The 27,871-nt window shown below is 37.6% G+C and overlaps 1 protein-coding gene across 15 annotated transcripts in view; it reads left to right on the top strand.

Moving 5' to 3' along the window:
- The window catches only part of ASB3 (ankyrin repeat and SOCS box containing 3), a 171,753-nt gene that overhangs the window by 79,422 nt on the left and 64,460 nt on the right, over nt 1-27,871 (top strand). For 8 of the 15 annotated variants that reach the window (XR_004624890.1, XR_004624887.1, XR_004624888.1 and 5 more), the window contains exons 8-9: nt 1,065-1,322; nt 10,752-10,885. Coding sequence is in view for 8 of the 15 variants with exons in the window: in XM_034659131.1 (XP_034515022.1) it covers nt 1,065-1,322; nt 10,752-10,885 (392 nt within the window). In the remaining 7 variants the exon portion in view is untranslated. The other 7 variants (XM_011237933.3, XM_019792914.2, XM_034659128.1 and 4 more) reach the window with 4 other exon arrangements.

The following is a 27,871-nucleotide window of genomic DNA, read 5'->3' as shown; positions in this document are numbered from 1 at the left end:
ATATACTTCTATTCTGTAAAAGTATTTGATAAATATTAATTTAAAATATAAAGCCATAGTTAAATTTTTGTTCATAGAAAAGCTTTTCTTGTTTTTACCATTAGAAACTTAAAAATATAAGGGAAATTGACTAAGACTCTTATTAAAGGAAATGGTGTCTTGGAAATTCCTAGAATGAATCCTCTGTCTTTAGGGACTGATGACATTGTTAATTAACTTTGCTTCCAAGTGTTTTGTTGTAGATTACTTAATTGTACAAAAATACCACAGTTTGAGAAGAGTTTTCTATTTGTCAATGATAATTTTTAAAATTATCTACTTAAGATGAATGTTTTGAATTCTAAGGGCACTACCTGTTCATAGTCAAAAATTAAAAACCATGCAGGAGGGTGTAAATTAAAAAGTAAAATACTCCCTTTCCCCTAGTACCCTAGTGTCAGTTCACTAGACCCGTGAAGGGGTGCAGGATGAGAGGCCCCAAAATGTATCACTTTGGCATAAAGATTATTTTGAGTTAAAACTAATAAAAACCCAGCAGATGGAAGAAAAGCTCTCTGCCTCCCCTGTAACTGCCTAACTTTACATTGGAAAGGAGAGCCTGCAATGGGAGACTCCCATATCATCAGAGACTCCCCTTTACCTAAGGAATTCATCTGCATAATAGGACAACCTTGTTTTTCCAGACCCCTCATTTCACCTTCCTGCTAATGAGCTCTCTCCCCTTTGTATCCTCAGGCCCTATCCCTCTCCTTAGCTCATATGATAAGTGTCATGTTGCCTCCTTATCTTTGGAATTTCATGTCTATGTGGATTCTCCATACTTAGGCCTATTAAATTTGCTTTTCTCCTGTTAATCTGTCTCGTGTCAGTTTGATTCTAAGTCCAACTAGAAGGACCATAGAGCAGAGGAGGTTCTTCCTCCCTGACCCATATCACAGCATTCTGCTATCCCATCTGCCATTTATTTTCCAGCTGTAACTACCATTAACTATTTGTGAGAATTTTTTAATATAAAAATCTAACTTCTTCCTTCCTTCTTTCTTTCTCTCTTTCTTGTGGTGGAGCTGCGAATTTTTTAGAATTGTGAATATTCTTTTGAAATACGGAGCCCAACTAAATGAACTTCATTTGGCATACTGCCTAAAGTATGAGAAGTTTTCAGTATTTCGCTACTTTTTGAAGAAAGGTTGTCCATTGGCACCGGGGAACCATATTTCTGAATTTATAAACCATGCGATTAAAGCACAAACAAAATACAAGGAATGGCTGCCATATCTCCTGCTTGCTGGATTTGACCCACTGAATCTACTGTGCAGTTCGTGGTAAGATATCCTACCATAGTGAAACCTTTACTTTTTGGGTTAATATACTACCTTCAGTTTCCCCCAATTTCTTAAGATCCCCATGTTGGGAAGAGGGCATGTATGTGTGTTTTGACATGAAGACTAGGTTCGGGTGAAGGAGTTGGGGATTGAATTTAAGAGTCCTGAAAAAAGGTAAGAGGTGACTGGAAGGGAGTTGAGAAGGATGGATTCTTTGGAAAGGGCTATTTTTTTCTACTTAGGCCATCTCTCATGCTCTTAAAAATGCCTGTGACAAAATGGTTGTAGCTGCTTTGGAGATTTCAGTTGTCCCTTAGTCTACTAGAGTGAATACTCTTGTCCTATAGCATCTTGTCTATTTGAATTTGGTGTCCCTTAATAAATACTGATTTCTGAAGTAGCTGACGATATATGAAAGTTGAGTCAGGATTTTTCTTGGGCAGGAAGAAGACACTTTCTGCCAGCCTCCAGCTTTTGCAAAGGTTCTAAGTGCCTGGATAGAACTGAGAAGGTAATTGTAGCACTGAAAGAACTCTGTTGGCCTGATAATTCAAGTCAAATGAGAAAATAGACTTTCCTCCAGGAAAATGGAGGACATGGGTATTTTATAAAATTTCAATGAAAACATCTAGATGCTTCATTTTTGTGCTTCAGAAACTAGCATTCACTAAAATAATGTTTAGTCAAAAACTAGATTTTGCATTTCAGCAGAAAAGTGCTTTGATATTTGTTATTTGAGTTTTTCGTTCTAGAAAAGAGGTCCTCTTTGGGGTTCATGCAGGCAAGGTTAGTGTTCCCTACTTGTATCTTTAGTTTGCATTTCTGGGGACTTTGTTTTTCCCTTGGTGTCTTTTCCATCTGCATGTGATGAACGGGTCTGAATTTGGTGGGATCCCAGTATCTCACCTTTTTATTATATCTGCCAATATATAGAATTAAGGAATTTTTACTAAGCAGAGGTTTTATGCTTAGGGCTATCATCCCTTTTGATACTAAGTGTTTCAGATACGTGGTTTGTAAGGAAAAACTGCTTTCTGGTAGGTTGTTTGAGGAACATAGAACTAAAAGCAAAGTTTAGATACACATTCTGATTCCCATTTTACTTTTTGTTTATAGCTTTATAACAGGTTGAGTACATGGTTTTATTTACTCCTTTTCCCACTAGTTGATTTATATCCAGTTGTTTGTCAGATAGTCATAGTTGCAATTCTATCTACATCTTTTCAGTAAAATTTCATAGAAATCCATTAAATTTTTTAGATGATTGAATGAAATATAGAGATTATTGACAGTTCATTGAGGAATCACTGATTTTTTCCCTAGTTTTATATATATATATATTTTTTAAAGATTTTATTTATTTATTCGACAGAGATAGAGACAGCCAGCGAGAGAGGGAACACAAGCAGGGGGGAGTGGGAGAGGAAGAAGCAGGCTCATAGCGGAAGAGCCTGATGTGGGGCTCGATCCCATAATGCCGGGATCACGCCCTGAGCCTAAGGCAGACGCTTAACCGCTGTGCCACCCAGGCGCCCCGCTAATTATATTTTTGTTATTGCTTTATTTTTGATTTTTATTATTTTAATTTAAATTCAATTAATTAACATATAATGTATTAGTTGTTTCAGGGGTACAGGTCTGTGATTTATCAGTCTTATATAATACCCAGTACTCATTACAACATATACCCTTCCCAGTGTGCATCATCCAGTTACCCCATCTATCCATCCCCTTCCCCTCCAGCAACCCTCAGTTTGTTTCCCAAGATTAAGAGTCTCTTATGGTTTGTCTCCCTCTCTGGTTTCGTCTTGTTTCATTTTTCCCTCTCTTCCCCTATGGTCCTATGCCTTGTTTCTTAAATTCCACATATGAATAAGATCATATGAAGTTGTCTTTCTCTGATTGACTGATTTCGCTTAGCATAGTAACCCTCTGGTTCCATCCATGTGGTTGCAAATGGCAAGATTTCATTTTTTTGGTGGCTGCGTGATATTCCATTGTATGTATATACCACATCTTTATCCATTCGTCTGTCGATGGACATCTGGGCTCTTTCCATAGTTTGGCTATTGTGGACATTGCTGCTATAAACATTGGGGTACAGGTGCCCCTTCAGATCACTACATTTGTATCTTTTCGGTCAATACCCAGTAGTGCAATTGCTGGGTCGTAAGGTAGCTCAATTTTCATCTTTTTGAGGAATCTCCATACTGTTTTCCAGAGCAGCTGCACCAGCTTGCATACCCAACAACAGTATAGGAGGGTTCCCCTTCCTCCGCATTCTTCCAACATCTGTCATTTCCTGACTTGTTCATTTTAGCCATTCTGACTGGTGTAAGGTGGTATCTCATTGTGGTTTTGACTTGTATTTCCCTGATGCTGAATGATGTGGAGCATTTGTCATGGGTCTGTTGGCCATTTGGATGTCTTCTTTGGAGGAATATCTGTTCATGTCTTCTGCCCATTTGTTGATTGGATTATTTGTTCTTTGGGTGTTGAGTTTGATAAGGTCTTTATAGATATTGGATACTAGCCCTTTATCTGATATGTCATTGGCAAATCTCTTCTCCCATTCTGTTGGTCGTCTTTTGGTTTTGTTGACCATTTCCTTTGCTGTGCAAAAGCTTTTTATCTTGATGAAGAGCTAATAGGTCATTTTTGCCTTGTTTCCCTTGCCTTTGGATACATGTCTAGCCAGAAGTTGCGGCAGCTGAGGTCACAGAATTGCTGCCTGTGTTCTCCTCATGGATTTTGATAGATTCCTGTCTCACATTTAGGTCTTTCATCCATTTTGGGTCCATTTTGTGTATGGTATAAGGAAATTGGTCCAGTTTCATTCTTCTGCATGTGGCTGTCCAATTTTCCCAACACCGTTTGTTGAAGAGACTGTCTTTTTTCCATTGGATATTCTTTCCTGCTTTGTTGAAGATTAGTTGACCATAAAGCTGAGGGTCCATTTCTGGGTTTTCTTTTCTGTTCCACTGATCAATGTGTCTGTGTTTGTGCCAGTACCATACTGTCTTGGTGATTACAGCTTTGTAATAAAGTTTAAAGTCCAGAATTGTGATGCCACCAGTTTTGGTTTTCTTTTTCAACATTTGGCTATTCAGGGTCTTTTCAGGTTCCATACAAATTTTAGGATTATTTGTTCCAGTTCTGTGAAAAAAGTTGATGGTATTTTGATAGGGATTGCATTGAATGTGTAGATTGCTCTAGGTGGCACAGACATATTAACTGTATTTGTTCTTCCAATCCATGAGCATGGAACGTTTTTCCATTTCTTTGTGTCTTCCTCAATTTCTTCATGAGTATTCCATAATTTTCTGAGGACAGATCCTTTGCCTCTTTGGTTAGATTTATTCCTAGGTATCTTATAGTTTTGGGTGCAACTGTAAATGGGATCAACTCCTTAATTTCTCTTTCTTCTGTCTCGTTGGTGTGTAGAAATGCAACTTAGTTCTGTGCATTGATTTTATATCCTGCCACTTTACTAAAGAGGAATCACTGATCTTTAAAAGTTATTTATATGTGCTTATTTGTCTTACACCCCCTGTGCATGTGTATGTTCATGCACTTATGCACACACACACACACACACACATACCACTGAGATAGAAACACCTGCTAAGGAGTGCTCTATCTAGCTATTAACAAAGTTATTTAAGTACCCTTAACTATTAGCTTAGTGAATTTTGTGGTTGTATTGGGCTCCTAAAAGCTAGCAGCAGTTGCCTCTCACCATTCTAAGATTCACTCCCCCAACTGCTGCTGTAAATCCAGGCCAGTACGTGGGGTAGCTGTGGACAGCCCTGACAGTGTGTCCCCATTTCTCTGTCACCCAGCTTGGTGCTTGTCCTCAGGGCACCCGCTCTCTCCTCAGCAGTACTCTTTGTGTTCCTCCATTGAAGCTCCTAACTGGACTCTGTATTACTTGTCCGTTACTTTTAGCCTTCACACTCCCTTCTGGTTTCTGGTTTATTTCTTTCTCAACCAACACTTAGAATACTGCCTGACACAGTAGGCACTATTTTAAGTTTGTTATTCTATTAACTCATTTAATATAAAATATAGTAGATACTATTATCCTTATTTTACAGAGAAGGAAATTGAGGCCCAGACTATTTAACATACTTGCTCAAGCTCACACAGCTAGTTAGTGCTAGAGCTTAGGTTTGAACCTAGGCCGTCCTGTAACGTGGCTCAAGTCTGTCTTTCTAACCACTGTGTTCTGCTGCCTTAGTCCTGTGTGTCCACATGGATCCTGTAGTTATATCACTTAATTTCAGCCACCTTAATCCCTTGCCTAATGTGGGGGAGGGGTTATGTGCCAACTTTTCTTGCTCCTTCCTATCCCTAAATTAGGAATAACCTGTATACAGGGAAAAAAATTAAACATTGCCTCTTTTCCTTTCCTCCTCAGCCAACCACCTAGATGGAGAGAGAGAATTATCTAGCTTTATTCTCTTAGAAGGCTTTGTAAAATATGCTCTTCCATTCCCCAGTTCTGATACAGGATCCTCCCTCTCCCCATGTGAATAGTTCATTTAAGAATTTGTGGAGCACCTGGGTAGCTTAGTCAGTTAAGCATCTGACTCTTGTTTACAGTCAGGTCATGATCTCAGGGTCATGAGATTGAGCCCCGGGTCGGACTCTGAGGGATGTCTCTCTCCCCTTCCCTCTGCCATCTGCACTGCACCGCCCCCAGGTTACTACTCTCTCTCTCTCTAAAAGAAAAAAAAAAAAAGAATGTGTGTGTTATATTTATTGTCATATTTCTGTGTGCTGTATTCATTGGGTATATTAGGACAGAAAAGAGTTGAGAGAGAACCAGTAAGCTACAAATTATTATTATTATTATTTTTAAAGATTTTATTTATTTGACGGAGATAGAGACAGCCAGCGAGAGAGGGAACACAAGCAGGGGGAGTGGGAGAGGGAGAAGCAGGCTCATAGCGGAGGAGCCTGACGTGGGGCTCGATCCCATAACGCCGGGATCACGCCCTGAGCCGAAGGCAGACGCTCAACCGCTGTGCCACCCAGGCGCCCCTACAAATTATTTTGAATTGTAAAACTTTCAACTATCTGAACTGAGAATGCCACTTGCATATATTTTACTCCAAAGGAGTAACTTTAGTCACTTTATATTCATTAGAAAAATACAATGGAAAATTTCACTTTAGCAATGAAAATGCTTAACATGGTCAAATTTTTGTTCACTGATCTTTTATTGAATGGATATGTTTATGCTGAATATGATAAATGTTTTGCTTTCTTTGATCAAATTTACATTCGAAGAGCTGTTACAAGAAAAATTCTCCCATAAAAATTCCAATATGTTGTTAAAGTGGATTTTGGTTGTATCTTATTTATATCACATGTAAGTCTGTTGCTTAATCTTTGTCATGTAAATTATAAATGTCTTTCCTAGTATTGCTTGCCTTAAACAGTCTTAAAAAATGTATCTGGCTGAATAATTGCCTGTCACAATATAATCTACAGAATTGAGATATTTTTTCAACTTTAAATGCAAGACTATATACACCCCCCTACCCCTGCCCAAATGTAATAGGTGAATAATAGAAAGTAAATGTCATCTGTGCATTTAGTTGATTAACTGTCACTTGTTTATGATTGTACAACTGCTTTGTACAATGTAATGGTCAATGTGGTACAGTTACAATACATTTTTAGTGGCATTATCAGCATTGGTAGAATACACTCACCATTATATTAACTAAAGCTATAGAAACAGATTTATTTCTCATGTGTGTTTAGATAACTGCATAAAAATGACTTTGTATTTGGTCACAGTGAGACTTAAAGCACACTTAAGCTGAAAAATGAAACCATTAAAAAAGAAATAAGGAGCTAGAATTAAGTAACCTTTGGAGCAGGATACTAGAAAGTCAAGGAGATTGTTTGCTCTTGAGGATATTTTATCATTTATTCTTAGTATTTCCTGATAAGTTGTAATTTCACTAAGAGCTTTCCAAGAAGTAGAATGTTTTCCCAAAGCATTTTGCTACACTTTAAGTTCTTTCTTATATATGCTTGCATATTAGAGAATTAAGAGTTTGGGAAATAATTTTCATACTCTCTAATCAGTCATTTCAAGGACACTTTGACCGTGAATTACTAGAATTAAGTTATCTTTGAGATAACATGTTGAGGGTATTGCTCAATTTCTTTCCTTTCCTTCTATTGTTTCCCCCTTCTTTAGTCCTTGCTCAGTAATGTCTTCAAAATAGCAACCTTGGAAAGAGTTTTTGAAGTAATTACCAGAGGCCTTAATCATTTTATTTTTCTTCAAACAATGTGATACAGTAGGGGAGTATCTAGTTGAGTACAAGATAGGTAATCCTGTTAGAATTTGGAGTTCCCTTTAAGCTGTGACTAAATTTCATGTGTACAATGTTTTAGCCCTGTCAAAAATGCAATACTGAAAATTTCAGATCAGTTCTAGTAATAAATATCTATGTAACATTTTTGTTTTTAAAAAAGTATGTTTACTGTATTGTTTCATATTATTTTCACAAATTGTCCCCTGAAATAGGCTGGTTAAGTTTTTTTTTTTTTTTAATGATTTCTTATTATATTATGTTAGTCACCATACAGTACATCCCCGGATTCCGATGCAAAGTTCGATGCTTCATTAGTTGCGTATAACACCCAGTGCACCATGCAATACGTGCCCTCCTTACTACCCATCACCAGTCTATCCCATTCCCCCACCCCCTCCCCTCTGAAGTCTTCAGTTTGCTTCTCATAGTCCATAGTCTCTCGTGTTTCATTCCCCCTTCTGCTTACCCCCCCTTTCTTTATCCCTTTCTTCCCCTACCGATCATCCTAGTTCTTATGTTCCATAGATGAGAGAAATCATATGATAATTGTCTTTCTCTGCTTGACTTATTTCACTTAGCATTATCTCCTCCAGTGCCGTCCATGTTGCAGCAAATGTTGAGAATTCGTTCTTTCTGATAGCTGAGTAATATTCCATTGTATATATGGACCACAGCTTCTTAATCCAGTCATCTGTTGAAGGGCATCTCGGCTCCTTCCATGATTTGGCTATTGTGGACAATGCAGCTATGAACATTGGGGTGCATATGGCCCTTCTCTTTACTACGTCTGTATCTTTGGGGTAAACACCCAGTAGTGCAATGGCTGGGTCATAGGGTAGTTCAATTTTTAACTTTTTAAGGGACCTCCACACTGTTTTCCAGAGTGGCTGTACCAACTTGCATTCCCACCAACAATGTAGGAGGGATCCCCTTTCTCCACATCCTCTCCAACAATTGTTGTTTCTTGCCTTGTCTATCTTTGCCATTCTAACTGGCGTAAGGTGGTATCTCAGTGTGGTTTTGATTTGAATTTCCCTGATGGCTAATGATTTTGAACATTTTTTCATGTGTCTGTTAGCCATTTGTATGTCTTCATTGGAAAAGTGTCTGTTCATATCTTCTGCCCATTTTATGATTTGTTTATTTGTTTCTCGTGTATTGAGTTTGAGAAGTTCTTTGTAGATCTTGGATACCAGTCCTTTATCTGTGGTGTCCTTTGCAAATATATTCTCCCATTCCGTGGGCTGTCTCTTAGTTTTTTTGACTGTTTCCTTGGCTGTGCAGAAGCTCTTTATCCTGATAAAGTCCCATAAGTTCATTTTATCTTTTATTTCTCTTGCCTTTGGAGATGTGTCGTGAAAAAGGTTGCTCTGGCCGATGTCATAGAAGTTGTTGCCTATGTTCTCCTCTAGAATTTTGATGGATTCCTGTCTCACATTGAGGTCTTTCATCCATTTGGAGTTTATTTTTGTGTATGGTGTGAGAGAGTGGTCAAGTTTCATTCTTTTGCATGTAGCTGTCCAATTTTCCCAGCACCATTTATTGAAGAGACTGTCTTTTTTCCACCGGATGTTTTTTCCTGCTTTATCAAAGATTAGTTGCCCAAAGAGCCGAGGGTCCATTTCTGGGTTCTCTATTCTGTTCCATTGGTCGATGTGTCTGTTTTTGTGCCAGTACCATGCTGTCTTTGTGATCACAGCTTTGTAGTACAGCTCGAAATCCGGCATTGTGATGCCCCCAGCTTTGTTTTTCCTTTTCAACAGTTCCTTGGAGATTCGGGGCCTTTTCTGGTTCCATACAAATTTAAGGACTATTTGTTCCAGTTCTTTGAAAAATGTCCTCGGTATTTTGATCGGGATAGCATTGAAAGTGTAGATTGCTCTGGGTAGTATGGACATTTTAACTATGTTAATTCTTCCAATCCATGAGCATGGAATATTTTTCCATCTTTTTATGTCTTCCTCAATATCTCAAGAGTGATTTATAGTTTCTAGAATATAGGTCCTTTACGTCTCTGGTTAAGTTAATTCCAAGGTAACGTACGATTTTTGGTGCTATTGTAAATGGGATGGATTCCCTAATTTCTCTTTCTTCAGTCTCGTTATTCGTGTATAGAAATGCAACTGATTTCTGAGCATTGATTTTGTATCCCACCACTTTACTGAATTGCTCTATAACTTCTAATAGTTTGGGAGTGGATTCTTTTGGGTTTTCCATATAGAGTATCATGTCTTCTGCGAAGAGAGACATTTTGACTTCTTCTTTGCCGATTTGGATATAGGCAGGTTAAGTATTATTCTTATTTTGGAGACCATGATCTAGGGCTTAAAGAATTTAGGCAGCACGTTGGTAAGTAGTAGAGGTAGTGTTAGAAACCAGAACTTTTCTTAGACAAATGCTCTGTTCAGTAGGATTCAAGTACTTATAAAATTTTGGGGAAGTCTCTTTTGGCTGCATTGGTAGGAAAATTTGATATTCTTTTAAAAATATAGAGGGAGAACTGTTTATCTTGAACACCTTTCAGTCCTTAAAGACAAAACTTATTCTGGTACATCTTTTAGAACTGAATCTGTAGTGGGTAAGGTTCCTAGAGGGGAACAATTGTACATCCCTGGGAGTTGGACAGAAAAAGACCATCTTTCCCATATATTCAGTTTAGAGTTAAATTTGGGTGTTTGGGCTTTTTCCTTTCAGGGCTGTTAAATTGTGTGTCTGTGAGGGTGACCAGTCTAGGTTCAGCAAGATGGTCAAGCGGGAGGAGATAATGGCAAATCCATCGATGATGCTGGTGCTGTCTTTTTCTTACCCCTGCTGCTGAGGAATGGGAAGGAAAGTTCCTATCCTCTACAAGAGTAGAGATTCTCTGGTTATCTACCGGAAAACTACACACAGAGTCGATTCATTTTCTTATAGGAACCTGTAGATGATTATTTGTATCCACAGAACTTGCCTCCAGTTACACAAATATTTTCTATGCCCCAGTTTTCGCTTTTCCTGCTATACTGTGATGTAAGAATAGTTATGTGGTGTTTGTTTTCAGGATGAACCCTTTTGTATCTAATGGTGTGTTAACGTCTTTCCAATATAGGATTGACTCCGTCAATGTTGACACCCTTATCTTCACTTTGGAGTTTACCAATTGGAGGAGGCTTCCTCCAACTGTTGAAAAAATGCTCTCCGCTCGTGCGTCAAACTCCTCTTGGGCTCTGCAGCAACATATTGGTAAGAAGTACAATTTCAAACATGTTTCACTACTTTTTCTTCTCTTTCGCCTCTAGCTATGTTATAATTTTAAGTGACCAGAGTCATTGGAGAACAATTATTAAATTGGGCATCATTTACCTTTTCTTTATGTAGAGAAAGGATGGAGCTGTGGTAGTGGTGGTGGGGGATCAGAGTAATTTCCTTCAACAAAAATCATATCTGATTTGGTAAGTTTAGCCTAAGGAACACGTAACAAAAACCAAGTACTTATTGATATTTTCATTTAATGGTATCCTTTTATTTCTAGTAAGGATTATGTAAACAAAAGTGAGTCCTAAAAATGTTGTAAGTGAATCTTTAGTTTATGGTCAGAAAAATTTTCCTCTTAGGAGTATGTGTGGATTTGTGTTCTCTCTTTAATAATTTATCATCTGTAAAGAAAGTATTACCATCCCTTATTTATACCTGTTCTTACTGAATGCGTGCCAGTGTGTTGGTATGATATAACTATATCAAGGTGAGCTTGGTGAAAATTCTGTGAATTGATTGATACTTTAAATGACTGTTTTAAAACAAATTCTCAACTTCCTCTCACTAAATTTCTTAAGCTAGTTTTAAAAAAAGCACACAGTAGAAGATTTTACACAAGGAAACCAGTTTAAACTAAACACAATATATTGCAAAGTATTCCTATTTACTTATTCAGATGTATTTTACTTTAACTGTATTTTGTTAACCAGATTATATGTCTTAAGTTAGGAAAATTGTATCTTCACTGCTATTTTTGCAGGAAATGTAGCTCTTCATAAAACATGTTGAATAGGTTTTTAACAAGTGAACTTATGCATATGTAGAAATGTGTCTTGTAATCTCTTGGAAAATTACATTTAAGTAAATTTTCTCAATCAAAAACAGACATTCAGGAAAATATGCTCTTGAACTAAGGTGTATTCAAACTCTTAGAGAGTTTTCTGTTGAAGAAATAAAGTAATCTGTTTGGAGTCTGAGTCTTTTCATACAGAATTTCTTTAATGATGATATTGGAAAACTCACTTGCATTTAATTCTTGATGTTGAGAGTTGCATCTTCTTTTACTAATTATGTATTGAAGCAGCAGAGAACAAGTATCTATTCAAAATAGATTGAATATGGGACAATGGATTTGGGAACAAAAGTCAAATGAGGGAGCATATGCCAAATGGGAAAATTATTGCAGTATATCAATTAGTAAAGATATGTGAGAGTTTACTCTGAAGACTTTAACATATGGCAGGTTTGTCCAAATGAAGGTAAAAATTGTGCATGAGTACATTACCCTGCAGTAGACTAAATCCATCAAGGGCTTCTTGTTTAATTAGGCACTAGGTAGAGCTTGTGTAAGGTAATAATCATTATCTCTTAAGAGGATTTTATTTTGGCTGAAGATTTGCAAAAGTCTTTCTCAGAGGTACTAATGTAGCTAATGCTTTTCTGGCCAACTTCTCTAGCCAAGACCTCTTTTCTTGGTTCCATTCCCATGTATCCAACTGCCTTTTATACATCTCTACTTGGTATCCCACATTTTGACATATCCAAACTTTGAACTTGTAATTTTTCCTACTAGTCCTGCTGTTCCTTCTGTATCCTGGTTTGAGAAGTAGAATGGTTTGGGAGCTGTTGACCCAGATTTGTGAGTTATTCTTGGCAGCTCTTTGTTACTTGTTTCATCATTAGCAGTCGTGCTCAGCAGGGATGATTTTGCCCCTGATATTTGGCAATGTCTGCCAACATTTCTTGGTTGTCATGACTGATAAAGGGGCTCTGGTCATCCAGGGGGTGGAGGTGGGGGATGCTGCTAAACATCCTGCAATGTGCAGGGCAGCCCCCCCACGACAAAGAATTATCTGGCCTCAAATGTCAGTAGTGCTGAGTTTGAGAAACTCCGATCTACATTGTCTCTTGGGTTGTCTGGTTTTAGGAAGGCCTTTTAATTCCTATCATGGAAAGCCTTTTTAACCCTGTTCTTTTTGCAGACTACTTAGGAAAAACTTGCATTCTTCTCCCTTGTATTGGTCTCTCAAGGTATACTTTTGTTGGTTCCTCTTCTGCAGATAATGGGAGCCATTTAATGTTGGATTTAGTAAGGCTGAAGAAAAGATATGCCCATCTACTCAGTTGTCTGAATTTCCAATAGGATTATACTTTTTTTCCTTTCTGTAGTTCAAGGCTTTCTTTCAATATATCCAAATTCCCTTTTTTCCTTCAGTTTTCAGGATACTACATTTCTTTTTTCAAGTAGGCTCCAGGCCCAGAATGGAGCCCAGCGCAGGGCTTGAACTCATGACCCTGAGATCAAGACCTGAGCTGAGATCAGGAGTTGGACGCTAAACCAACTGAGCCACGCAGGCATCCTGACATTCCATTTCTGTAGATAGGTTATCTTTATTTGGATCTTGAGCTGCAGGATTCTGGTGAGCAGAAGCATGGCCAACGTTTTAACACCAATGGAAGTGAGCCCAGAAAAACAACTCTTGACTACCTCTCAAATGTATGACAGTCTTGCTTTTACCTACTTTCTCCAGTAACTTATCATGATAGAAGAAACTACATATATTTTTAAAATTTTTTGGAAAAGAGGCTTCTTGCAGTTCTACAACTCTTTGTGAGCCCCTAGTAAGTTCAGCTCCGTAGCTCGTTAGGTATACTAGTGTCTATCCCAAAGAAAGGATTTTCTTCTCCATTTTTTAAGGCCCTTTTAAGTCTTGGAGATGCTATGTACTTGGTCAGAATTCTCCTTTCCTTACCTTTTTTCTCCATAAGGAAATAGCAGCTTGCTCTGGTAGTTCATAAATAAACTTTCATCTTTTAATCATGAAGTCAGATTTGTTTTCAAAAAGTTGTGGGTTTTTTTTTGTTTTTGTTTGCATCAGAAAGGAAATGTGTAGCAGGGAAGATTTAGTGACTGTTCACAACTTTAATGATAATTTTTTAAATCATCTGCCTTATATATACACCTCTTAGAAGCATCATTTCAACCATATAGGAGTAAAAATTTGCCAATCCCTGTCCAGCTGTCCGAGTTAAAGTCTAAGTAATTAAATTCTTAGGGATAAAACTACTTGGCTTAGTTCATCCCCCCTTTAATGATCAAATATGTACAATGCTACCCAGAGTATTTTATGAATCTGAGTTCTACAAAGGATCTAAAAGGGCCCCAGGAAACTCTCTTGATCTATTCATTTCAATGTTCTGCTTTGTTCTAAAAAGGATTTAAAGTAGCTTATACATGTAGATTATCACAAAACAGTAAAGCAGAAGTTAAAAGTGGAAGCAAAAGAATAATGAAAAGTAATGTTGGGGATGGATATAGAATGGAGTCAGGGAGAGCATAGCATGGTGATCGAAACTTGTCTTTGGACAGGCTATAAGCTTGGCTCTGACTAAGCTCTCTAGTCATTGACACTAGGTTGCAGAGTTCATAATATAAAACAAACCTACTGCTCAGAAGTATAGATATTCTTGAATGTCATAATGGACAGTTTTCTAGACAATATCTTGGCAGCCATGGTTTCTTGGGACTTTATTTTACCAGTCTTCAGTGTGTGTTCTTGCTACCATACCAAACTATAATTCAATAAAAGTAGTTGTTAAGGGATCAGTACAGTGTCATCCAGGTATTAAGGTATCTGTTGCTCTGACTTCACCAGAACTGGATTTGTGATATCTGGAGGAGTGGATGACCTACAGGTACTTCAGCTGGTCTCTCTAAATATTATATCTTTCAACTCAATTTCTTTAAAAAGTTTTATTTATTTAAGCAATCTCTGTACCCCACATGGGGCTCGAACCCATGACCCCAAGATCAAGAGACACAGGCTCTTCCAGCTGAGCCAGCCAGACGCCCCTCAACTCAGTAGTAGTAATAATAGTAGTTAGCAAGGAATCTAAAATTATAGTACCTAAGAAGTATGAGAGTACAGCTATTTTGTATTGCAGGTTGAGTTGAGAACATATTTTTAAGAGATAGTCGAGCTTCAAAGTAGAAGCAAAACAGAAATGGAAAGTAAAGGTTCATTTGTGATAGGTTAAGTGTTCTCTTTGTGAAACACAAAGATCATTATGAGGACTCCTTGCTAAATATGATGGGCTGAGCAAGTATCCACAACCAGAGTTTCCTTTGAAACTTTGAGCAGTACTCGTAGTTTGGAGCAATGCTCCTTCTTCATATATTCTTCATGATAAACCCCTGCCTGTAGTAAGTACACTAAACTGACTACATGTAGCACCTTATTTTAAGAGATTGTTATATTTGCATTTAAAAAATTGAGGAATAACTACCAGAAACAATTTGAATTTAGCAGTAGCTTATCTGTATTCCTTCTGGTCATATTTTTCCCCCAGCTTTATTGAAATATATTTGACATATAACATTGCGTAAGTTTGAAATATACCTTTTTGGTAATAATTAACTAGCATTCCAGTTGTCTATTCAAGCCATTTCTAGTTTAAGGTAATAATGTATATCCAGTTTTAAAAGAACATTTTTCTGTTATCTACAGCAAGAGCATGTATCTTGTGCAAAAGGTGAATTTCATTTCTTCAAGATACATCTTTCAAGATACATCTTTTTTTTTTTTAAGTTCATTTTCTTATTTACTTTTAGTAACCTCTATACCAACATGGGGCTCGAACTCCTAACCCCAAGATCAAGAACCCCATGCTTTACTAACTGAGCCTGCCAGGCACCCCTTAAGATGTATCTTCTATATCATTAAGTTGCTTGTTTTAAAAGATAGGAGGTGTGGCACAATCTTATTTCAAGCTAATGGAGAGTTTTAACTCATCTGCTACTTTGACTCTTATGGTAGTGAATGGTAATGATATGGTTCAGGTTTTGCATGGACATCAGGCCAAGTAAAATGGGTACATATTTGAGCTCTGGAATTAAATAGACACACCTCCACTTCCTTCTTTCTTTTTCTTTCTTTCTTTCTTTCTTTCTTTCTTTCTTTCTTTCTTTCTCTTTCTTCCTTCCTTCCTTCCTTCCTTCCTTCCTTCCTTCCTTCCTTCCTTCTTTCCTTCCTTTCTCTTTCTTTCTTTCTTTCTTTCTTTCTTTCTTTCTTTCTTTCTTTCTTTCTTTTATTTATTTGACACAGAGAGAGACAGCCAATGAAAGGGAACACAATCGGGGGAGTGGGAGAGGAAATAGGCTCCCAGTGGAGCAGGGAACCCGATGTGGGGCTCGATCCCAGGACTCTGGGATCACGCCCTGAGCCCAAGTCAGACGCTGAATGACTGAGCCACCCAGGCGCCCCCCTCCACTACTTTCTAGCTATAGAGAAGTTATTTACATCTCTGAGCCTTGGTTTCTACAATTAAAAGAAGGGTAATAATAGAACCTACCTCACATAATTTTTGTAATGTATTTTGTCATTCTTCTTCTTGGAACACAGGAAGACTTGGATTTTCCAGCCGCCATTATCATGTGAATGGTGTAAGTAGTCAAAGGTCATTGGGTGTGAGCTCTCTGTGCTCTCACTTCTCTGAGGAAATGTGAAAGTCATGTTTGAGATGGTGGTGATGCAAGGTGGAAGTAACCTAACACTTAGTTGTCATTTCAGACACCTGCCCTGGAGAATCACCTGGCCTGAGGAAGATTTTACATGAGGAAGAAATAAACCTTTGTTGTGTTAAGATACTGGTTTTTAAGATTTATATGTTATCACAGCACAACATAGCCTGTAACCCAGTTAACCCATAACTAAATCCTGTGTCAGAGTCCATGTCCAATGAAAGGTCAATAAAAGCTACAAATAATGTAGTCGTGTACTTGGTAATGAGTATTTATACAAATGCTGTTTGGTGGAATAACTCAACTAAAAACCACCTGCTTTTTATTTTAAATGCTGATTTATAAAACCCCAACTTGCAGTTTTCAGATAAAATTTTTAGTAAATTGAAAGGTCTCTAAATTTGGTAGGGATCAGGAAAATATGTGGAGTAAAGAGTTGTCCTTTTAAAACTACAGGAAACATGGTATATTGTGTCTAGTCACAGGGACCATGCCCATAGAATTATTAAAGCTCGGTATTTGGTGAGACTCAGAAGCCACTAGAGTTTTTAACTCTAGAGGCATTTTCTCTGGTTTGAGGCATTATCACTACAAACCCCAACAGTAATTGCCTTTCATCTTGAAAAATTAAACATGTGATCTTCTATTTATAGAGTAGAAAACTTGACCTCCAAGATTCCAGCCATATTTTTGGCCTTTATAACTCTAGCAGAATCATGCCTTGATTAACAGTGTCCTACAGACTGCCCTTATTGTTAGATTTAAGACCCAGACTTAGTTTTGTTTTTTAATGAGAAATTTATAGTTAACTGAAAATTTTAACAAGATTCCATCTGCCCATTTATAATTTTAGCTTCACACAACCTCTTACTAATCCAAGTGTAGCATCACATAGCATTTCTTACTAATCCACATGGCTGTGTGTGTGTGGTGGGGAAATTCTTACTAAACATACTAACAGGTTGTAGCCATAGTTGCTGGGACATTTTGCTGTTAAAACTGTTCTGATGTTGTCAGTAGTCTGTTCGTAAGCTGAGAGAGGAGAAAGTGTTGCCCTGGAGCAATTAAAACAGAATTTTAATTCTTTCTTTCTTTTTTTTTAAAGTATTCCAAGTACCAGGTCACCAATATTATTTGAAAGACCATCTTACTTCTCCTAGATATGTATTGCATTGGATTTGTGTGTAGGCAGACCCTGGGGACTGCCTATATCCAAATTAAAAAAAATTATTTTCTAGACCCAAAATAATCTATTTTAAGGTAGACAGGCAATTAGAATAGACCCTTTAGCTACTGATAGCTTGTTCATTTGAGAATTTTTAATCATTCAGTCTGTAAGTTTAGTTAGTTACAAATATGGACCATAGGCAGAAGTTTTCAGTAAAGAGAAGCTATCGTGAGTATTTCTATAGGTGGACATTTACAAATCTAGTTGTTTATATACATTAATTCCTTAGTGAGTAGATTCTTTAAAGACACTGACAATTTATGAATGAAGAAATAAAGCAAGCATAGTTCTTGAGTGCAGGGGCTAAAGGGAATGATGCAGGGTTATGGCAGAGGCTTGACATGTTTTATAGATTAAGGTGTCTGAGTTTGTAAAAACAACAACATTAAATATTTGGTTAAAAATCTTGGATTTTTATTTTATTATCACTGGATAAAAATGATTATTTATGTGATAAGGTTTCTGATAAGCCAGAGGGAGATGGGATTAGCCTTGAATAGGCCCATTTCTTTCGGAAGAAGAGAGATGAAGATGGTGTGATTCAAGATAAGTTTATAGTTGGAGAGCCATGCCTTCAGAGAGAGAGGGCCCGGAAGTCCTCCTGTTTCACTTTGAAGTAGGAAGGAAATGGTGCTGAGGAGACTGAAGTGACAGATGGTTGAGAATGGTTGTTGTGGGAAATGAATGAGGGACCCTGCATACCTGGCTAGTGATACTAGCTCATATGGTTATGGGATCATTTTGGTTATGGGATCCCGGCATCACTTCACTTTCTCTGTGTTGAGGTGCAGAAGGAGAGTGGTTAGATTGATCCTGGGGATTGTCAGAGAAGAACTGAGGATGATAAAATAACATAAGTGGTGGGCCTTCTGGAATCTAGTCTCAATAGGAAAGGACATGAGAAAGAAAGGGACCTGATAGTGGCAGGAGGAGTCGGGAGACCTGAGGTCTCCATGATATGAAAGATTTGGGTGTATTGGCAGTAAGAGAATGCAGAGTCTGAAAGGATAGGCAGTAGTGTACACTGGAATTTAAAGACAGAAAGCCACGAGTCTGGAATTGGTGCAGAACCATGAGAATGCTACATTTGCCTCCTAGACTTTGTGGTAGGTGTGACAGGGGTGGACGAATGAGAAAATTCTCTGTGACAAATTGGTCAAGGAAGTAATTTCCCTGGGAGGACCAGGCTTCTGTGATGACAGAGGAGGAGAGTTTTTTCTACAGTGTTCTAGATGTAGGCGAGTTTGTTTATGGTAGAATGGAGATTCCTGAGAACTTTATGGAAAAGTTTTAGAGCAGTTAAAATTTACTTTATAATATTGAGTCTAATTTTTTCCTCTTGTCTCAGATTACTGTGTTTTAATACCCTAAACAGGGTAGGGTAATGAAGAATGGATTTTTCTAGGAGATTCTAAGACGATGATTCATTCTTTCATTTGATAACCACAGGAAATTGCTTAGGCTAGATGATTTTAGTAATTTGCAAATATTACAGGCTCCAAAGAGGCATTCTAAAGGTGGGAAAGAGGAAGATGAAATTGCTTATCAATGATTAAGTTCTCTTTCATTTTGTCTTTTCTCTACTAGTGATGTAGTTGTAAGAATTGAGTTTTCGTCTGCCCACCACCACCACCACACCAGCTGAAAACACGTGGCCCAATGCTTTGTACTTACATATCAATATGGGTTAGAAAAATGTTTTTTGGAAAATCTCTGTAAGAATGACTACTGATGGAGTCATGGAGATAACATCATTCGTGAAATGAGTTTATTACATCATTAATAGACTAACACAGGAAAGGAGTTGAAACCAGAACAGCACAAAGTAATACCGTGGTGTATAACTTCCTAAAAACATGACTTTTGAAATATATTAAAGTCTTTGTAGTACTTTATAATGTGATGGGAGTGACCATAATAATTGTTTATACATATAGAAGTTTGGTCATTCTCCTATGGCACAATATGTAAGAGCCCTCAAACTTAAAGATGGATTATATACTTTTTTTCTTGCTAAAATACCACTGTTCTAATTTTTCTTAACCTCCTTTTTCTTGGTGATAAATAGGTATCAGTAGTATGAAATCTTGTGCATATTTTCTAAAAATTCTGTTAGTTTAAGGTGAAGATGATATTTTAACTGAGTGAGAAAGTAAACACTTTCTGAAGGAAAGCTTTGCTTGGGGAGATGATTCTGAAAAAGATACTGGGAAATACTTCTATTGTTAAGTGATTTTCTTCCCAAAATCCATGTGTGTCACCTAGAAAAATTCTCGTATTGACATATTTAAAGTACTTGGAAACTGTTTCCTTGGGTTTTGAATGCATTTAATAAACATGTAGAGAAGCAAAACTTTCTAATTAGCTTATAAACTGATAACAGAAAAAATAGAAATTTGTTGGATAAATTCTGATAAAAACTTTTGCATAATTGGAAGATGGGATCAGATAGTATCCTGATTAGTTCAACTAAGCCACAATGTATTCCTCCCATTTGGACCTCATGCTTTTGTAAGATATTTTTTTAGCCATATCAGCCCTTACATCCAAGTATTGAAATAAACTGGACCTAGAACCAAATCTTGGAATTGCCAAGTCACTAAGAATTAAATTTATAAAGGTTAGTCAATCACCTTGCTCTTGTTAAAATGTTATTAATATTTTTAGTAAAAGTAAAAAAGATTTTATACCTCTAATAAACATTTTTAAAAAGTGTATCTTATTTTAGCTTATTCTTTTAATTTTATGTCTTATAGTATAAATAATGTTAATTTAATAGTATGTACATATTACTGATATGTAATTAAGTATCTACACTTTGGCGTTATGTAGTCAAAGACTTTTCCCTAATTGGGTGTGCAGTCAAAACATTTGGAGATCACTAGGTTAGATGGTGTGTAGGATTTGTATATTATTTTATAGTTTATAAAATGCTTCTGCAAATGTGTTCTAACTTGAACCTCATCAGCAACCTTTCAATGCAGAGAGGTGTCATCCTGTCAGTTTTATAGATGAGGCATTATGCCTGTGTTACAGAGGAGGAACTCAAAGTCAAAGTATTTAAATGACTTGTCCAAGGTCATACAACTTGTTAATAGTGGCTTCTCAATTCCAGGCAGGTCGTTTTACTATATGGTGCTATTTCCATTCATTTTGTTTATTGCTGTTCTACTGGTCATTCTCCATGTTTTGATTTCCTGCCCTAATCTGTCTGTTATTTATTTTTCAGAACCCTCAAGTAGTTGCATTTTGTATGTTGTCTGGAGTTTTTGGTTGTAATCTGTGAGAGAGAGAGAGAGAGACTGTACTGGTAAATTAAGAAAGACTAGGAACAAAGGATGGAAATCAACCAGAAGGACAGTATATTAATGATGGAAATATAAATTGTACTAGATGGCCCAGAAGTCAAATGAATACATTTCATGCGGAAAGCCATGCAGAGGAACCTGAGAAATGTAGTCCAGGCAGATAGATCATTTGAATATTGGCATGAGGGCAGGCTAGAGATGATTGGTTGTGGAAAGTATAGATAGTGGGTATGTATGATGTATGTGTAGTTCTGTGCTATAGTAAAGTTGGCATTAATAAGCATATGAATTAAGAATTGTGGGGTTTGGTTTTATCATGCTTCATCTTAAAACTTCATATAACATGTAGCCTTCTGTTTTGATTGTTCTGTCAGTACATACAACAAAAAGAGCAAAATAGAATTCTGTATAGGAATGAAAAGTTAAAGGTTGTTTGTCTGCTAATGGATGTATAGATAAACTAGGTTTAATATACTAAATTGAATATGACTGGGTCATAAAAGTGACTTAAAAGTATAGCACGGTTTCAGACATCATTTTCTAGGCTATGATCAGTGCCATAATCCAAGAAGACAGAGATGTATTTAAATTAAAATCTGGTTTTAAGAGGTTTTCATGAAAGTGTGTTTTTACATATGTACAGCTTCTGGGCTATTTCATACTATAAATTCAAGGCATGGCTTGATCTTCTCTCAGCCTAGTGATAACATATCTGGAAATCCTATGCATCGCTAAAACTTTCATAGGAATTTTGTGAGCTTGGAAATATTGCATATGTGATTATAAAGTTCCTTTAGTATTCACTAGCATATTAAACTAAGATGTCACTGAGGGGTATATTATTGTCTGTGTTAATAAGCTACAGATGAAAAACTCCCTTCAGTTCAAGTGAATACAGTTCTTCTTTCTAACTGTTCATGATGCCATTGATCTGTTGTGCTCACAGGAGAAAAACCAAAATGGTACAATTGAAATTGTAACCAATGTCTCAAGTAACTGTACTCCCTTTTTTTTTTTTTTTGTATTATGAAATGGAAAGATAATCTGAAACTTAGAATAGTTTCAGTGGCTTAGAACATGTAAGAGAATTACTTTGGGCTTTTCACACTTTAAAGAACCCTAGATTTGGAATCAGATCACTTGGATCTGATACAGCTATTTTGTTGATGTACAGTGTCAACATGGGCAAGTTACTTAAACTTCTCATAGCAAATGTGTATTGGTCCAGTGGGGCTTGATCACAAATGATTATGTTTCCACATACGTATTACATATACATACATATGCATATAAACAAACAAATAAATGGTTTCTTTGAAGCTTTGAAGATAGTGCTACAGTGTTGTAGTCAGATGGCTTGGAAAGGCTTGTTGGCACTGCAGGAGGCTGTGGGGCAGCCAGAGGAGCTCTCCTCAGCCTGAGGAATTTGTAAGTCAGTGATCTATCAAGTCAGAGAAGCTGACAAGGCATTAAGAATCCTTTAGCCCAGGTGGGCAGCTCTCCTCCAGGTTCTACAAGCATCCTTTATCTTCCTTCTGGGTGTGTATTAAGGAACTATGTTAACAAGAGTGTGCAGAGGAAGAAATTTCAGATGAACAAGATGCATATTAAACCCCAACTGAATATAAGTAAAAATTCTCTTAACCAACTTCATTGTAACTCACATATTCTGATCTTGTCATTTCCTCTGACAGTCCCACCCAACTACGCTCATGATGTGCTTAGTGTTCGCAGTGGATAGGCTGCTTTCTAGTATGCCTGCATGCTTGTGTTCATACAAGCTGAACTGTGTGCTTCCCAAGAATCACTTATGCTTGTTTCTAAAACTTTTATGACATTTGTGCATACCCAGCGACATTAGGACCAGTTATTGTTCCTGATCTCACTGGGTGAGAGGGCTTCTTTATTAAGTCGTACTTCAAAATAGTTAACCTACTCACTGAAGTTGAACCCACTTACTCATTTGGAAAACTGGGCATGTGCAGTTTGGGCATGCTTTTTATGTGCATTCTTGCTTATCTCTGTGTTGTTTCCCTTACCTATGTTTTCCCATCTTAGAAGTGAGAAAAGGGTTCTTCCTTTTAAGTTTGCAGAATAGGATAAAATTTAAACAAGATATAGATATGGAAATACTGGAAATAAATACACTATGTACTGTAGATGCGATAGTCCTACTATCTATAATGGGGAGTCTGAGTTATGGTTTAAGAAAATTCTCTTCTTTTCTTAGATTCAGGTTTATGTACAAAATCAGATAACTCCTTTGCTTTACTTATTTGGCATTTCGAAAAACTATGGTTTGAAGAGTTTCCCATATTCTTAATAAACTACACTTAAGCCAATAGGCTTAAACTAAAATGTTAGTGGATTAACTTCAGTGGTTTGGAAGGTGTTGAAGATGTTAGAGAATTAGAATGGCAGGTCCTACAGGATATTAGTTTACAGAACTCTGGACTTGGAGTCAGACCAGCTGGTCTGGTATCAGCTGGGCTCCTGATAGTATTTGCCTTTGCTGCTCTGATCCTGGTCTGTTAATCATTGTTATATGTCATGAGGACTTATAAAAGATTTCTTAGACTAATAAAAGACTTTAGATTTGATCCACACGTAAAACCAATAGTTGTTTTTGATACTCTCAGTTTCTGTGAACATTAGCTTCTTTATTTTTTAAAAAAATTTTAAAAGATTTTATTTATTTATTTGCGAGACAGTGAGTGAGAGAGAGAGCACAACCAGGGGCAAAGGGAGAGGGAGAAGCAGGCTTCCCACTAAGCAAGGAGACCGAGGTGGGGCTCTATCACAGGACCCTGAGATCAAGACCTGAGCCGAAGGCAGACCCTTAACCAACTGAGCCACCCAGGTGGCCCAACATTAGCTGCTTCAGTTAACACTTCTGTCTTAGAAAATGAAATGCTATTTTATGATTCTTAATTAAGTACTTCTGTATAATCCTTTAATTGGTAATTAGCTTTCGGCAGTAGTAGTTTCAAGTGTGTATGCATGGGTTGGGGTCATAGCCACTTTAGTTTGAATCCTGGTTCTTACCATGTACAAGATGTATAACTTTTGGAAAGGTACGTAAACCTCTTTAGATTCTATTTTCTTACGTCTGTATGAGTGTGATAATATATACTTCATAGGGTAATGAAGATAGAAAGATCATGTTTGTGAAGTGTATGGGCATGTGGCATAGGTACTCAGTAAGTGCTCCTTTTCTCTCTGTGTCAGTTTTAAATTTTTATTCTGTGTTATGGATAAAAAGAGAAAAACCTCTGCAAATTACTCATTCCTTCACTTGATGTGGTTGCTGTAGAGACCATTTGCAATGCCACAGAGTCAGAGGGATATGATATTTGCTGCTGTAAGTTTCTGTCATTTCTAAAATTAGTTCACCCATTTCTTAAATACCAACTGGTACTGCCACATCTTTAGAATGTGAACATTTAGTTTTATATGGCCCTGAAACTGACTTTCAGTGTGTGGCCAGCAACTGGAGAGAGAGGAACCAAGTAAAGGCTGTAAAGAGAATAAAAGGAGTAAATACGGTTTGTTGTGGTCATCCCCACCCAACAGATCTTTCAAAAGTAATCTAAGTAACATGTGCTTTCTCTTTACTACAAATAATTGGAAAGTTCTAAAAAAGAAAATTAAAAAAAATTCATCTTTCCTTTTTTTTTTTTTTTTTTTTTCTCCAGCCTCTGTTCCATCCCTCACCCACCTTTGTCGTTTGGAAATTCGGTCCAGGGTAAAACCAGAACACCTACGATCCGACAGTTTTATCTGTCAGTTGCCACTTCCCAGAAGCCTGCATAATTATTTGCTCTATGCAGAGGTTCTAAGGATGAATGAAATTCCAGAACTGGCAGTTCAAGATGAAGAAATCAGCGAAGCTACTTAATGCAGCTCATGTCTTACTCTGAAAACCACCAAAACAAAGAGTCATGCAGTACAAATGCTTCATGATTTTATAGTCATAAAAGATGATTTTTGTTTATGTGGCTGGTTAGGTTTTGGCGGGGGGGCAGTAGTTAAATGCAAGTGTTTACAATTGGGTTTCCTGGTAAAAAAAAAATACTGTAAACTTCACTCATGTTACTTTATTACAGATTGATCACCAGCACATTTTTATGTTGTAGAGTCATTTACCTAACCACTTTTTGCTTTATTCTGTGAATGTACTGTGATGCTGCTTCTAGTGCTAACCGTGGCATATTTCCGCCTGTGATTCTGTGTTTGCCTAGGGCTAGGAGCTTAGAATGGAATGCATAAAACTTTCCTGGAAGTGTACACACAGTGGCGTTGAATCTATTATTATTATTTTATTTGAGGTTGACTATATTTTATGTTTATAAAAAACTACTTTATATTCCATTCTCATCTCTTAATTCAGTCAGTTTTATGAAGAATGCCTACTCACTGGCTTTCACAGATAAACTCGGGAGAACTTTTTTTTTTTTTTAGAGAATATAGAAAATGAATAATTTTGCTGTTATTGTTGGTTCCCCCTGCCGCGCCCCAGTTCCTTGAACTCTCTCTGGCTGAAAGAAACCCATTTCTGCAAAGGCAAGAACAGACTTAAACTCAAAAATAGGCTCAGTTGAAAAAAATTAGGTCAGTATTGAAATAAAGAAGCATTTTACCACATTTAGAATACAAATCAGGAGACTGAGAGGGGCATTTCTGTGGCGCCATCTTTAAAGAAAGAAAGCTATGTGTTTCTGAGTCACTTAGTATCAAATAAAACATTCAAGCTCCAAATCTGAGGGCAGCTTTGATCCTATGAAGCAGTGATTGCCAGTTATATTAATATTACAGTGTTCTTCCTTTTTGTTATCTAGATAGGTTATCACATAGTCCTTGATCCTATGAAATTTAGACCTCAGAATTCTAGGTTAATGAGACACCACCTCATTGGTTTTACAGATGCTCAGTATGAATCTCTGGTCAGAGAGGATTAAACACTGGATCAGGTGAGCTGTGGTAAGATGCTGTTGGGACCAACCTTCAAAGAAAGTTTATGAAAGCATTACTGTCATGATAGACAGCTAGAAATTGGGTCCACAGGAGGACAAGTCTTCTGTCCTAATGGGATCCTGTGCTTGAAATAAATAGGAGTGCGTCAACCAAGTTCATCCCTGATAGGCCTGTGCTATTTGATAAAAGCAGTGATGAAGACAGACCAAATGATGGAGCATTGTTAAGGTCCAGAGGGATGACTGAGCTCGGTGCAGATTAGAGCTATAGTTGCTGCCTGTGGGTGGAGACAGAGTTTGAATGTGGGTATACAGCAGAAATAAGTGTAGCTATGGAAAACCAGGTGGAAATTCTGATACTTAATAAAGAAATCCCAAGTGTATGTACTGTGTAGTAATTTTTAAATGTTGTTCTAATCTTTATTTTTCCAAACCCTAGGTCTCCGATTTTGAACATAAGTGGTTTGTTATTAAGGCCAAATGCACATAGAATGTTTACATTTGAGGGTGAATCTTCTCGTGTGTTTTTGTTCAGGTTCAAATGTGTAATAAAAATTAAACTATCCATAACATCATTGAGCTCTTGTTCTTAAAAATCTGAAAATGGATATTTATATTTTATAATAAAATATGACTTATATGACTTACAGCAAGGATTCAGTGAGAAATCTGAAAGTATGTACAGGTAGTGAGTTATAGTTACAACTTCTTTTTTTTTTTAAGATTTTATTTATTTAAGAGAGAGTGAGTGTGAGAGAAAGCACAAACGGGGGGGGGGAGGAGGGGCAGAGGTAGAGGGAGAAGCAGACTCCCCGCTGAGTGGAGAGCCCAACAGGGTCCCATCCCAGGACCCTGGTTCCACAACCTGAGCCAAAGGCAGACACCTAACCAACTGAGCCANAGGGGGGGGGGGGGGAGGAGGGGCAGAGGGAGAGGGAGAAGCAGACTCCCCGCTGAGTGGAGAGCCCAACAGGGTCCCATCCCAGGACCCTGGTTCCACAACCTGAGCCAAAGGCAGACACCTAACCAACTGAGCCATCCACCCCTATAGTTACAACTTCTGATGAAAATGATACCTCTGGGTAGTATGAACTGTAAGCCCTGCCCTACAAGCACAATGGTGTTTTACTACTCTCCATTTTTATTTATTATTATTATTATTTTTAAAGATTTTATTTATTTGACAGAGAGAGACAGCCAGTGAGAGAGGGAACACAGGCAGGGGGAGCAGGAGAGGAAGAATCAGGCTCCCAGTGGAGGAGCCTGATGTGGGGCTGGATCCCAGGACTCTGGGATCACGCCCTGAGCCAAAGGCAGATGCCTAACGACTGAGCCACCCAGGCGCCCCTATTTTTTTATTATTTTTTAAAAAATATTTGTGGTTTTGTTTTTTAATACTCTCATTTTATTTATTTTTTAATTTTATTTACTTATTTGACAGAGAGAGCAGAGTACAAGCAGGGGGGGCGGCAGGCAGAAGGAGCAGCAGACTCCTTGCCGAGCAGGGAGAGCCTGATGTGGGACTCAATCCCAGGACCCTGGGATCATGACCTGAGCCAAAGGCAGGCACTTAACTGACTGAGCTGCCCAGGTGCCCTCAGTACTCTCATTTTAAAGTCACAGTGAGCCTCAGGAAGAACCCTGTAGTACCATAGTTCTCTAATGGTGGTGCTTATTACTAGAGCGGGATGCAGATCAGTATTAATAACGGTTGTCAGGATTTCTCGTTCGCTCTCTCTCACACACAAAACGATCTTGTGTTATCCTTTATTTCCTGTTGGTGCTTCCTGTCATAGGGTATTTTTCCATGATCATTTGATGGAACAGTGGTAACCTGAACATTGTTTCTTTATATTTCCACCTCCTTTTTGCCAAGTAGCAAGTGTGTTGATATGCACCTTGCTGGTGGCCCTACTTCCCAGAGATGAGTTACACTCCTCTTGT

Source organism: Ailuropoda melanoleuca, chromosome 4, assembly GCF_002007445.2.
Source record: "Ailuropoda melanoleuca isolate Jingjing chromosome 4, ASM200744v2, whole genome shotgun sequence".
Classification (NCBI taxonomy): Eukaryota; Metazoa; Chordata; class Mammalia; order Carnivora; family Ursidae; genus Ailuropoda; species Ailuropoda melanoleuca.
This window is presented reverse-complemented; position numbering and strand designations above follow the sequence as displayed.